The sequence below is a fragment of the Nipponia nippon genome, unplaced genomic scaffold, assembly GCF_047370975.1.
Source record: "Nipponia nippon isolate SJK-2023a ecotype South Korea unplaced genomic scaffold, ASM4737097v1 scaffold_6, whole genome shotgun sequence".
Lineage (NCBI taxonomy): Eukaryota > Metazoa > Chordata > Aves > Pelecaniformes > Threskiornithidae > Nipponia > Nipponia nippon.
In genome coordinates, this window is record NW_028262380.1 from 2,007,271 (window position 1) to 2,021,344 (window position 14,074).

Consider the following 14,074-nt stretch of genomic DNA (forward strand, 5'->3'; position numbering starts at 1 on the left):
CACTTCTGCCCAAGCTCCCTAGGTGCCTTTTGTCCTCTGACACTCTGGAAACGATGCCTAAAATGCTTGACCCATCTTAAACCACCTTAGCGTCACAAAGAATATTTAGATTGCAGAAGGGAGAAGGTCCAAGCTCAGCCCTTGGACCAGCAAACAGGCTACTTTCTCGCAAAGAAAAGGAAGCAGCAGGACAACCGATAGATCTAGGTTTTATGGTAGCCTGCAAGAGACCAGAGGGGAAAATAAAAAAAGTACAGTTTACTGCAAATGGACCTCTTCGCTCTTCATCAACACTGTTAAGAAAAGCTATTATTCTCCAAAAGGGATGCTGTTTAGACTCTGATAGATCCATTGTTCTCTGCTGTGTCTGGGACAGCATGAGCAGCTCTTCCCGCTGCTAACATGATTGAAGGAAGAACACAGTAATAAATATATGCCCATTAAGCTGGTGAGCCTCTTTTCACTTCACTGATACTAATGGGGAAGAAATGAAACAGTTTCAAAACAGCAAGTTGCCAAAACTGCATTTGGAAAGGCTGAAGAGTGAGAAGTCACAACTGACACACCACAGTTCATGCTCCGCCAACGCTCGCAGGAAGGGGCTGGCTGGAGAATAGCAAGTGTCTGTCTCCGAGGGACAATTTCAAAAAGCTGCATTTCTCCTCTCACTACAGATCATTCAGTTTGGGTTTATTTTCAATTTTATTTTATTGTTTTTTCCTCCAACCACCCCCTTATGCCGAAGGGGTGAAGCTTTCAGGGTGGAGTTTCTAAGGGTACAAAACCAGGTAATAGAGCTGTCTCGCTGCTATCTTGTTTTCTAACAAATAGATATTCGTGCATCTTAATATGCATGTATAAGTAAACATGCAGTCAAATGAACAGACAGATTTCCACCAGTAAATCTAGGGACCTGTGTTGGACTAGATGGCCTCCTGAGGTCCCCCCCAGCCTGAATTAGGCTACGATCCTCCAGCAGACAAAGAGGAAGATCCGGACGGATCAAAAATCTAAACACCTGGTGTCTCGAGTGACATGAATTTTAGTCAGCAAAAGATCCACAGCTCAAGATGTTTAGTCTTGGTCTTAGGAAACTTGGATTAATTTCCTACCTCCATCCCAGACTCACCTCTTCAGCAGCTCAAGCTGGTAAATGTTTATGGTACCACAGCCCCACCGTCCCTCCCCATCCTCGGCGTGCACTCCATCCCCTGCCTTGTACAGGCAACACAGAGCAGACAGAAAATATAGGGAGCTGCTCAAATAAAAAAAATGAAGTATTTTGGGAGTGGGGGAAGGGAGCTTTAGTTTTTATTAAGATCAGCTCTCTGAACCAGCTGTGCCAGTGCAAGCCAGCAAGGAGGTGGGAACACATGGCCGGGAGGAGAGGAGGCAGAGACATGGCAGTGCTGGCTTAGATCAGCTCACGCTGCCATGGCATCGCACTTTCCCTTGCAATATTCTGGGCACAGAACAAATTTGTACCAGTTCACATATAAAGTTCAGGGAATGATAAATTTAATAGGTACCATCTTTATTGGGGGTGCACGTTTAAGGGCAGAGTCATCCCTGTAAGACTAACGACTGCGTATGTACACGGGTTGCATTTAGTTAATTATACGAGGTTTTAAACCTCCTATTGGCCCCATGCTGGTATTAAAAAAATAAAAACCTTGCACAGAAAAAGCATCATTCACTCTTGCAAGTCCTCGTTCAAGGCACTCGAAGAGCCCTCAGACACTTCTGCGATTCTGTGGCTCTTTACCTCTCTCTGCTGGCAGGCCCATAGGGCGAAGCCGGGGTGCCAGCCTGAGCTCAGGACCGACGGGACAGAGGGGAGGGAGAAGAGGACGACGAACCTTCATCGCCGTATTTCTTAGACTGTATTCTACTTCTTGTTTAGATACTAAGTTTTTAGGACAGAGTGATACGAATCTACAAATGGGGTAAATCAGGGCTCTCATCCTAACTTGCTCGTCAGCCTAATATCGCTCCAAATATTGAACAGCAGCAGCCCGGGCTGCTGCTGTTCAATACTTGGAGCGATATTAGGCTGACGAGCAAGCGATATTAGGCTGATAGCTTAGCAGCTATTTCTACCCCTATTTCAAAGGCAAAAATGATTCAGCGCGCAACAGAAAGGACATTTTGCTGGGCATGCCAGCAGTGTAGTTTAAGCATGGAATTACCGCAGGGAATTCTAGCAAAGAAAATAAAAATACAAGGCATCTTGGGGAAGAGCTGAAAGATAAGAGCAGCCTGAAGTTCATAATGAAATCTCCCCAGCACTGATACCTTACTGCAGTCCTTCCAAGGCAGATCTTCCGTGCCTGAACATCTTTCTCCACATCTGATGTTCATCGATGTTGAAGAGGGCTTTTCTGCCATGCACATTTCTGCAGCACTGAGCACAAAAAAATCACACAGTAAAAAGCAGCTGTGTCGTAAAATGGGAGTGATTTAAATCTCTCTGGATCTGATAGCCGCCGAGTGCTGCTTCTCTTAACTTTTACCACTGCTGACATGCCAGCATCAATCTGTTCCCCCAATCTGTGCTGGTCTGTTGGACAGGTTGGGAAAGGGACTCACACACACAGAGGACACAGATGCAATCCTACAAATTAGTGAAAGAAGCCTGAGGATAAAGGACAAAAGCCACATCATTACGCCCTGCAGTTGGTACAGCCTTTTGGTTTGAGGCTAAACCTCAGCACCGACCCTCCCGAGCTAGAGAAAACGTCCGCTTTTAAGCAAGCTGGCTCTTCATCCTTGTTTATCAGGCTGATATTTTACCACCCCGGTTTTTATAGGAGAGAGTATTCCCTCAAATGAAACCTTTTTACTCCAGCGGAGATTCCCTCCAGGAGGCAGTTTGGGGAATTGCCTGCCCTGTTTAGAATTGGATATGTTACAGTCTATACCTTCTGCTGCAAATTGGCTCCCGGTGCACTTGTGTGTGTCATTTTCACCTACCCACTCGCAGATCGCACCAGCCACCGGAGCTTCGTGCGAAGGGCCGGATTCTGCCAACCCCGGGAGCCACTGGTGGAAACCATCATTAAAACCGGCTTGCAGCAGTGGGCCTTTACCACATCTCTGTCTTGCCGCAGAGCGGCCTGTAAGGAACGCAAGCTGAAAAGGTTGCTTAAGTATAATGAGAGACCACTTAAATGAGGAGCACAAAGTGCAAAGAACATACGAGATGAAGAAACCCTCAGAGAAGGGCAATAATACAACAGTACCTGCGGAGCTGGGAAAGACGGGACATAAATGATAACCCAACCGGTTTCTCCCATCAACATGAATCCCACCCATTTCCTTTCCCCACCCCCCCCTTCTAAGGATCCTACTGCTTTTTAGCTTGCTCCAGGACCAGGAGGTGAAAGGGGATACACGCCATCAGGTGGCACGCCGGCTCTTCAAATGCACTCCCCTCTGCAGAAGGAGCCACAGGGAAGGACGCCGATGGATGCGGTCACCAAACAGAACCAAGCAATAGGAAGTTTACTAAACTCACCAGCTCTCTTGAAGTTTTCACAGCAAAAATTTGTGCTTCTAAACCACGATAAGAAACAGCTGTTTCTTCCATCAAACACTTCTGGATCCGTGGAGTTCAACCACCCAACGCAGAGACGAGCAACCACCCAAAATCCCCCACCAGGAGACCAAACCTCCCCAAAGCCTTCAGGGAGTTTGTTCTCCGAGGATGTTCTCCGATCCTGTTAAACTATCTAACCCAGATGACCAAGAGAACAGAAACACACCCTAAATCGTTGCATGACCAGCAATATCTTTTTAGTTAGAGAAAAATTATGCAATCATAAAAGCCTGTCAGAGATGGGGCTTAATTACAGTGCGGGGTATTTCCACTACACAGAATGTTTCTGGTTGGTGGGATCCTAACAAGTGGAATGTGAAACACTCAATTCGTATCTAATAAAAAACAAGTCTGGCTCTTAAACATTCAAAGAAAAAGTTGGGTAAATAAGCTAAGCTGAAGAAGCGGAGACTGGAGCGTGTTTTTTTGCTCCAGTACGTAGCACTGAATAAATACTTCTCAAGCAGCTATTCCTCCTCTGTTTTGCGGAGTACATCATTGATACACCTATGATAAAAGTCATGTTTTTAAAACATTTTTCAAACGTAGGAAAAAACCCTATAGTTTCCCTCAATAGAAAGCTATCAGCAGTCTGGCAGCTATTGACAGTTAAGAGATCAATTCTTCATTTTTGCTAATGACGCCCAAGAAATAGGTTTTTACCACCTTGAGTTAATGGTCGTTTCCCCGAGCGGTAATACCACTCCAGTTCAAGAGCAAGTACAAGAGCTACTGGATGAGTGTGAGAGACCTGAAAGTGGAAGAGATGTAGGTGTTGGCAGTGCTGGTGTCCATGAATCATCTCATAGCAAGTCACTGGAGCGAAGCAGCATTTATTCTGGAAACTGGTCATGGGGAACTGGAGCAAAGTACAATTATGGCTCTTGAGAGTTTTTTTCTTTAGATGATTATGGCTCTTCAGAGGTTTTTTTTCTTTAGATAGTCCATAATTGTTCCGTTTCAGCTCATTTTGAAAAATCTGCTCCAAAAATGCAGAAGAGAAAGACTCGCTTTACAAGAATCCTGTCAAGAAGCTAAGTGTGGAGGAGATACTTGACATTACATAGCTTTAGGCTTTTATATTTTCCATTTTCATGTGGCGAAACCATTTCAGCAAGCGATATAGATTGTGCTGAGTTGTTGTTATGCTTTCAGCTACTGCCTGCCATCCTTCATGAGAACCACGAATTTCTGAATGAGGGAAAGAAAAGGAATTTGAACACTGTCAAACACGCCGTACCACAAAAGTGGATCAGTCAGGAGATTAGTGAAACGACTCTGTCAAAACAACTTGTCTTCTTGATCTCAAAGCTGATATTTGGGGTGGGGGTGTGTTGGGTTCTTCAAAAGCTAATGCATTAAAACTCTGCCCAAAGTGTTCTTTTTAAAGGCTTCTAAGGTGATGATGATTTTAATTCTGATTATGAAGCCTAGAAGACCATTCAGGCATCTCTTCTACACACGTGCTGTACCCAATCCGTGCCTGAAGAGCCTGTTATAAGGGTAGCAGTTGCACCTCTAAGGGGCTGGAGCAACCAAACCTGGATCAGCTCTTAAACAAAGGAGATAAAGCTGAGTGCTTCTCTCTCGAGCATCACATAAAGTTCTACCCAGGCTTTTTGATGAGCAATAATAGCGAATTAGCCTCTCTCAGATACAATTGCATTACCAAGTCAGATGAGCCAAGTCACTACTCCAGCATACACTGCTTGCCCACAGTGAACACGAGGTGATTAGCTCTGTTCACAGTCAGAGAGGTAAAAAAAAAAAAATAAATCAGTCCAAAATCAAATTACCTCTCATCTGCTGGTCTTCTGCCAGCATGTGGCAACCTCATCAGTGCATCAGAGGTGTGTGTGACACTCGGTTATCAGCTACGTAAAACATCAGACGGCTCAGTCTTTTATTCCACCATCAACCCATGCACGCGAGCCACAAAGTGGGCACCTCTCCAGAGCTGCATCAAATCCCGTTCCCGAATTAGCACAAGAACAACTGCAAATTGTTAATGCCTTGTAGCCAGAGTCCATCTCGCAGATAGCGGTGCACAGAAAAGCCATAAAAATGGTAAAACTTAGCTTGAGGAAAGCAAAAATACATTCTCCAGGCATCTTTGGTTCACCGATAGAAAATTCGGGGTGCTGTCTCTGCAAGTGAGATGCTTCCCCTCCCCCAAAGCAATCAACCGGCACATCGTATGTTCTGCAAATGCACCAGTAATTAATGAGCCACTTACAGCTGCATATATCTGGCACACTTATTTAATTCAGCACTGGCAAGCTTGCCAGCTACCCAGCTCTCCCCGCACGCTCCCCTCCACCTTCCCCTCTGCCCTGCAGTTAGAAAACAACCGATGCTCCGAGTGCAAGTGCCGTGGCAGGCACCGAGAGCTGCATCCAGCCCTGCGTCCTCCAGGCAGAGACAGCAACCACGGCCCTCTCTCCATCAGATGTACTGTTAGATCTTCCTTTCCACCTCAGAGAAGGAAAGGAGAGTATTTGCCTAATCAATAGGAGAAGGACCCAACGCCTGACGTCACCACAACCTCAGCAGTCAAGGAAACCCCATTTTCATGCAGATCATCTTTGAGTTCTTTGGTCATCATTGGCAGAGCTGAAAGTTCAGCATTATTTTGTGACTGCAGCAGAGCAGTAAACACAAAAGCAGAAGGACACCACGTGAGTTGCATGACGAGGAGATACCCCAGGGGATGGAAACAACTAATGCCAATAAAAGACTACAAAGATCACCTTTGATGCAAAGAGAAAAGCACATAAGAATATCCACGTGTGCAATGATTAAATGCAATTTTCAATGCCACAGCTTAAAACGGCAAAGTAATGCCCTCCGACAGGAGAAGTTTGTTTCTAAATTGGTGGCTCTGCTTGAAAGGATAAAGATATTCACCTATTTGGTGATAAGCATGCTCTCACAAGAGATAATCAACAACCACATTTTGAAGATTTTCACCTGCTTCACTGCAACCATATGCAGGCAAGTAGTCTATTCAAGTCTACTCACGAGCACACCTGGGAGAAGAAGAGCATTGAGACAACAGGGACTCAGGGTTTTCAGGTGTCCTTCGAGGAACGTCACCATCATGGCCCAAGAGCTGGCCAGGCCATCATGCCATGCTGGGAAGCTCCCAATTAACTCAGTCAGAAGTTCCCATTCACCTTCACCCAGATGGATCGCAAGAGTGCCAAACAGCATTTGATGCTTTTATTGCCCAATTTCCCCCCGCTAGCTCAACCTCCCGTTGCATGACAACCAGCCAAGTCCAGGAGTGAAGAAGGACCTGCGGGCTTCATGGATCCTTTCTCCAGGTTAACAAGGCAGCTTCGGCTGCTTCATGATGATCTGGGTGAGGGGATTGAGGGCACCCTCAGGAAGTTTGCAGGTGACACCAAGTTGGGTGGAAGTGTCGATCTGCTGGAGGGCAGGAAGGCCCTGCAGAGGGACCTGGACAGGCTGGGTCGATGGGCCCAGGCCACTGGGTGAGGGTCAACAAGGCTCAGGGCCGGGTCCTGCACTTGGGTCACAACAACCCCAGGCAACGCTACAGGCGTGGGGAGGAGCAGCTGGGAGCTGCCCGGCGGGAAAGGACCTGGGGGTGTTGGTCAACAGCCAGCTGAACATGAGCCAGCAGTGTGCCCAGGTGGCCAAGAGGGCCAGTGGCATCCTGGCTTGTGTCAGGAACAGTGTGGCCAGCAGGAGCAGGGAGGTGATGGTGCCCCTGTGCTGGGCACTGGTGAGGCCGCCCCTCGAGTGCTGTGCTCAGCGCTGGGCCCCTCACCCCAAGGCGGCCATGGAGGGGCTGGAGCGTGGCCAGAGCAGGGCAGCGAGGCTGGGGCAGGGGCTGGAGCCCAAGGCTGGGGAGGAGCGGCTGGGGGAGCTGGGGGGGCTCAGCCTGGAGAAGAGGAGGCTGAGGGGAGCCCTCATCGCTCTCGGCAACTGCCTGAAAGGAGGCTGGAGCCGGGGGGGTCGGTCTCTGCTCCCCAGGAACAAGCGATGGGACGAGAGGGAACGGCCTCAAGCTGCGCCAGGGCAGGTTTGGGTTGGGTATTGGGAAAAACTTCTTCCCCCAAAGGGCAGTCAGGCCCTGGCCCAGGCTGCCCAGGGCAGGGGCTGAGTCTCCATCCCTGGAGGGCTTTAAAAGCCGGGTAGATGTGGTGCTTAGGGACATGGTTTAGTGGTGGGCTTGGCAGTCCTGGGTTAACGGTTGGACTTGATGATCTTAAGGGTCTTTTCCAACCTTAACAATTCTATGGTTCTATGATTGTGGTTGCTCCTGTCCCGCTGCAGCCCGAGCACACCGATTGTCACCTGCTTGCAGGTCCCTTCCATCTTTACCCTTTTTAGAGAGGTTGCAGTATTGTGGGTGAACGTTCAAGTCCTCACAGCCTTGGGTGGGATCTACCCAGGGCTTACTCACCTCTCCCTGTGGTTTGGTTTAATTAATGAAGCAAAGCATAGTTAAAGACAATAACAAGCACATGCTGCAATTCCACCCCAGGCTCCTCCTGGGAGATCTACTTTATCCTACAGTCAGCCAAAGTACACAAACCCCTCTACCATAACTGACGCTGTGATCAAAGAGAACCGTGTCAAGATTTTACTACAAAAAATATTATTTTTTTACACTGCTGTACTAACATTTCCCTAGGAAAGGCATTTTTGGCATCGTTTTCTCTTTCCTCCTCCGCCCCATACCTTTATTTCACACTCAAACCCCTCTGACTTGCACAACAAGGCTCACCTCTTGCATACGTTGCCATGACTGAAAGCAACAAGCAGCGCCATACTTTGGTTTGCCCTCTCTAAATGCAATTCCGAATGAACTCTGGGTATATCCTAGGTTTGTCACTATGCAAACCCAAAATGTAGGTCAAAAGTCTGCGTGGTTTGCCACAGTGAATGACTTGTATTTCATCTGCCTGAAGGCAGATGGGAACTGAGTCATCTGCTGCTGCATCATTCTTTGCTTTTCTCCTTTCCTCAACCCCGGTTTCTTTTTTCTTACCATCAGATTATGGTTGAAAGAATGCAGTGACATCAAAAGACCAGGAGAGCGATGCCTCGTACTGCACATCACACAGGGAGGGGATATTCCCCATTTATTTTTTGTTGAAACCACGCCTCTTTCCCAACACAGCACCTACCACACAAGTACCTGCTTTCGAAAGTGAACGCAAATCTCAGTTTTCTTCATTTACCTGCTATACTTGCCTTTCATGAGAAGAAATTATCACAGGTGAACAGGAAAAAAAAAATAAAGGGTTTATTTGACCTACAGAGCGTGGGAGAAGAGCTCTCTACCATTTCCATCACTGTTTACTTGGGAGGTGCACTGGTCCTTTGGCACGGCCGCTTCTTACAGCTCCTGAAGCAGGTCTGCCAATCGATTCGTGCTCATCTTTATATTACATTAAATTACACAGGACTGAAGTCTTTTGTGCTAGATGCACAAACACGCACCGCAAAACAGCCCGTGTCCATGTTATGGTCAAGTGTCCGCACATGGACAGATAAGGAAAAGAGTTTGAGATAATACCCACAGGAAAAAAAAAAAATCGATGATTATTGTTTCATGCTACTGATTTGGAGGTAAAAGGCTGAAAAAGCTGTCCAGCCCCTCTGCAATACTCATCTCTGCTTTCACAAGTTGCATGCGTTCATATAGATGAATATCAGGCAAAAGTCCAGAAAACAGGACTGACAGGGTCTTGGAGAGATCACCCAGCCCGTCCCAAAGCAGAATCAAGTTCTACCAAAAATGACCCTTTTCTCAACAACTGCCTGAACCCTGCTAAGACCTTCACATCGGTGGGGTTTCCACAACCTCCTTCAGCTTCCATCCCAACAGCAGGAACATCACCCAGCAAAAAGTACCACTACTGACGGTATCATCTACAACGTGAGGACATCCAGGGGATTATATGTAGCCCAAACAACATTTATTTCAGTGAAGAAATCGCAATTATTATAACAGGAACATAGTAGGAGAGGGGGCTGATGCATCACAGTTGCTGCTACAAGAACCTACAGGACTGACAGCAAGGTTTCCTTCAGCTAAAAAAAGAAAATGACTTTTTTTTTTAATTGTACAAGCACACTTTGCAATAGAAAGGGAAGCAATAGCGTTGGCCAAAGGTAATTGATAACTCTCCAAGTCAGAAATCCCAAAATTTCTACTTATTCTAAATAAAAATCTTTTATGTTTGTATTGCAAGCCCCTTGCTCTCACTTTTGCTCCGCAACATTTATAATGTAGGAACTTCAGAATAACCCAAATTCACTATAACACACTGGCAGTTGAGCTGCAAGGGACCAGAAGCAACATCGCAGCAGTCAGCAATCACCTGAACAGCACCGGTATGGGATTTTACCAGTAGAAATACCAAAAAAAAGCCCTGCAGTAGTGCTTTTGACTGTAGACACAGCCTAAAATGCCACCTCATCCTCCCTCCTTTAGACTGCAGGAAGAAGTAGAAATTTAACAAAAGCTTTTGCCTCTTACCTCTTTGTTGGTGACTCCCGGGGGCAAAGTCCCATGCTTGTAGTCCTCCAACAACTGCACAGCTTCCTTCAGACGACTCTGCAAATAAAACAGTAGCGTGGTCTGCAGTGCTTGTCCCGCACTGAATCGTTTTATTGAAGGCAATGAATTGAAGTTATAGAATTATACCTTCTTTTGTGCAAACCTTATGATGGGTCCTTTTACCCATATGATATTAAAAAAAGAAAGGATGCACGGACACTTGTTTTGCTGGTTGGCACAGCCCTGCTGTCTACAGGAGTGGTAGAGAGGAAGAAATAGAAGAGGAAATACAAAAAACTCCCCCATGCAATGCAGCTATAGAAGACATCATGAAAACTTGAGAGTCTTCAGTGTGGTACCAGAGACCTGATAAACCTTGGAGATGAATGAGTTCTCACTGCAAGGCAGAAAATAGTTTAAGACAAAATGGATACATTCAGGTGCAACGTGGAATACCCACCTAAGACATTGGTATCACTCCACGCCAACTCTCAGATTAATACCTCCCAGGGATGCCCACGGGGAAACTGCCTAGTTTGAAGACCTGACTTTGCTCCCACGCCCTCTCCCAGTACAGGTACTGGGGAGCTATAGCTGAAGGGAGGAGCAAGGTAGAAGCCTGCACATATTAAGCATCACCACTAAGAACTCAGGGCCCCTAAAAAATTACAACGCAGCAAGTTTTAGCCCGATCTCAGCACAGCCCTATAAAGAAGAGCAGCTCCACCGGACCTAGCACTGAACCGCGCGCAAGGCAACGCAACAGCACCGCTTTGTATCTGCGCGCCGAGTTCCCGTAGAGTTAATTTATCCGAAATACCGTGACATTTTCCTATACGTCAGACGGATCTCAGAGTGCCACTACGCTGCACTGCTGACCTGTGCTGCTTTTTTACGGCGCCTGTTACACACTCATCCAGACGGGGTGTTCGCAACGGGTTATGTTCTCTCTAAAATTACCAAAGCCAGTCATCGCTGCAGTTAAAGTTAGAATCCGACTATCGCTAGTGATTCAAATCCGTGCATGTGTAAATAAAGACCTTCCTCACACTGTGATAAAATAGAAGAATAAACACATTTCATGTGTTCAAGGGATCACAAAAGCATTAAGCCATGCTACCAGCCTGTCAGAATCATCAATTTACTCCCAGAACAGTTATTCATGTGTATAGAAATATAGAAAAGTGTTCTGCAGTTGAAGCAAAGTTTATATATACATATAATACTTTCAAAAAACATATATATAATAATTTCAAGAAAAAAATATATATTGTGTATATATATACACTATATTATACAGAGCATATATACACACTCTATATAATATATATTTCTTGAAATAAAAAAAAAACAGGGCAGAAGCAGACAAGTAGAAAGATTCTTTGATAAGTCCAAGCTAAAGAGGAACAAGTCAGGATATAAAGAGCGGCTTCGGGGGGGTTAAATCTGCTTATCCAAGCCTGCAGAAAGCACCAGATCAGCGAGTAATGGCTCCCAAATATTTGAAGGCAAACAAATCACTCAGCTAAATGTTTTCAAAAGCCTCCTGCAGGTTATCTGTCATCCAGATGAGTAACACCGACTTCGGTTTGACATTTCTGTACTAGCTCTGTTGTTTTGGCAGCTTTTCTAATATTAGTGACGGAGGACATTTCATAAATACAGAATATTTTGTCTAAAATAACATATAGTGTGATGGTGGCTCATCTAAAGCTTTTAGGGGTGTCGTGTCAAGGCTCCTCGTTGTCACGGCAAGCTCCGCTCTCACAACCCTCCCGTAAATAAAGCGAGCGTCCCTGAGCTCATTACGAGCTCACGTCCATGGGATCGGTTGCAGGGAAACTACTTTTCTCCCTTTCATGCAAACATCAAAGACTACTTGGTTGTTTCCTTGGAAGCGCCAGCAGTTATGCCAACCTGAAAGCAGCAATTAATGAATGACTATTGTCCTTAAAACATTCAACAGACAGGACATATGGAATAGTGGCAATTCCTTCACTTTGCAGAGCAAGCGGGTTGGGATCGGATCCATGACCGTTTTTACACTGGCTGAGCTCACATCATCAGTGCCACGTTATTTCCAGCCCTGGTATTTTATATATTTTATATATTCTCACATTAGCAGCTACTCGGCAGAAGTGGAGAGTCTGTACAAAGACGCCAAACGAGGCTTAGCATCAGATAGGAATAAACGCTGCGAAAAACTAGATATTCTTGGCAACATGCGGGCTCAGAGATGGGGCTTGTTCGTGTTGGGTCCTAATGGCGAGGTCAGTGCTACCAGCCCAAAGTTCATGGCCCTGTGTCACTACACACATGTAACAAGTGATAAATTGTTTGTTTTCTGCTCTATTTCTGGGTGTGTTGTCCTGAAATTGGCTCCTTCTTTGACTCAGCCTGTCCCATGCTCCATGCCCGACGTGCTCCTGCAGAAAAAGCTGCCGATCGGTCTTCTCGCCCTTCGCTAAGCCGCTCGCTCGGGACTTCGCAGAGCTGCTCCGGATTTCTCTTACCAGATGGGACTTAGATCCACTCGCAGATTTTGGCATCATCCTCGACTGCTGGCACGTTCATTCCCCATCCCGAAGGGGACGAGGCTATGTTGAAAGCATGAAGTATCTCAAAGAAAGATGGTCAAGGCCAAAACTGGACTATATTTTAGTGCGAGGTGCGAGCACTTTCTTTTGCTCTCCTGTTCCCATTTTATTATGCAATTAGGAAGATGAGAAAACTATACGCATCAGTTTTTACAGATTTTACAAAGAGTATCAAAGATGAAGGATGATTGAGTGTGTTCAAGAATCTCCCCCCTTCTTCAAAGGCGAGGCAATCACCCATTTCACCTAAAAAGCTCGCTCTGGAAGCACTGTGCCTTACCCCCAAAATCAGAGAACAACTTGATATAGAAAAGCTTTTGTTACTGGTTCAGAAAAAACATCCACCCAACTCAAACTGATCCAACAGTGGCCACAAGCAGGCGCACAGGGAGAAGCAAGGCGGCGGCAAGCAGAAATAACGCCTCCCCTAAGCACCCTTCCAGCCTCCCACTGCTTTCAGCCAAGGCAGTTGAGGTTTCTGTGGATTTAGTGATCTTCAGTGGATTTCTCTTCCAGCTGCTTGCTTGAACCAAACTGCCATCATAGAATGATAGAATGCTTTAGGTTGGAAAAGACCTTGAAGAGCGTCAAGTCCAACCGTTAACCCAGCACTGCCAAGGCCACCACTAAACCATCTCCCTGAGCACCACATCTCCCCGGCTTTGAAATCCCTCCAGGGATGGGGACTCAGCCCCTGCCCTGGGCAGCCTGGGCCAGGGCCTGACAGCCCTTTCGGGGAAGAAGTTTTTCCCAATACCCAACCCAAACCTGCCCTGGCGCAGCTTGAGGCCGTTCCCTCTCGTCCCATCGCTTGTTCCTGGGGAGAAGAGACCGACCCCCCCGGCTCCAGCCTCCTTTCAGGCAGTTGCAGAGAGCGACGAGGGCTCCCCTCAGCCTCCTCTCCTACAGAAAAGGAGAATCAAGGAATCATCCAAGACGACATAACAGACAAGCTCTATATAGCAACAAAAATTTGTGTCTTAACTCTTAGCCCCCTTCCCTTATGTATACATATGCTAAATCTGTCTTAAAATTTAAATTTATCTTAATAAAAAATAATATGCAAGTGACGGAGTGAATACATGAGTCCTTTCCTGGAAGGAGCTTGCATTCTTTAGGAGCATAAGTAAGTACCTCCTGAATACCTCAGTGGATAAGGCCCGTCACTGGTCAGACTTTTCCACGTCTATCCAATATCCCAGACAGAGAAATGAGTCCTTATTATTTCAGCCAAGTCCTCTTGACATTGGACAAAAAGGAAGAGTTACGAATTAGGATGCTATTTTCTGGCGACGCAGCACCGGGTGACGCGCTGTTCCTCCGGAAGGGCTGAAGATC

General features: G+C 46.3%; 1 protein-coding gene across 10 annotated transcripts in view; it reads right to left on the reverse strand.

Moving 5' to 3' along the window:
• SFXN5 (sideroflexin 5) overlaps window positions 1-14,074 on the reverse strand; it is a 109,618-nt gene that overhangs the window by 75,672 nt on the left and 19,872 nt on the right. For all 10 annotated transcript variants that reach the window (XM_087737020.1, XM_087737024.1, XM_087737025.1 and 7 more), the window contains one exon: window positions 10,119-10,196. In XM_087737020.1, the coding sequence (XP_087593146.1) occupies window positions 10,119-10,196 (78 nt within the window). The remainder of the gene's footprint in view (window positions 1-10,118; window positions 10,197-14,074) is intronic.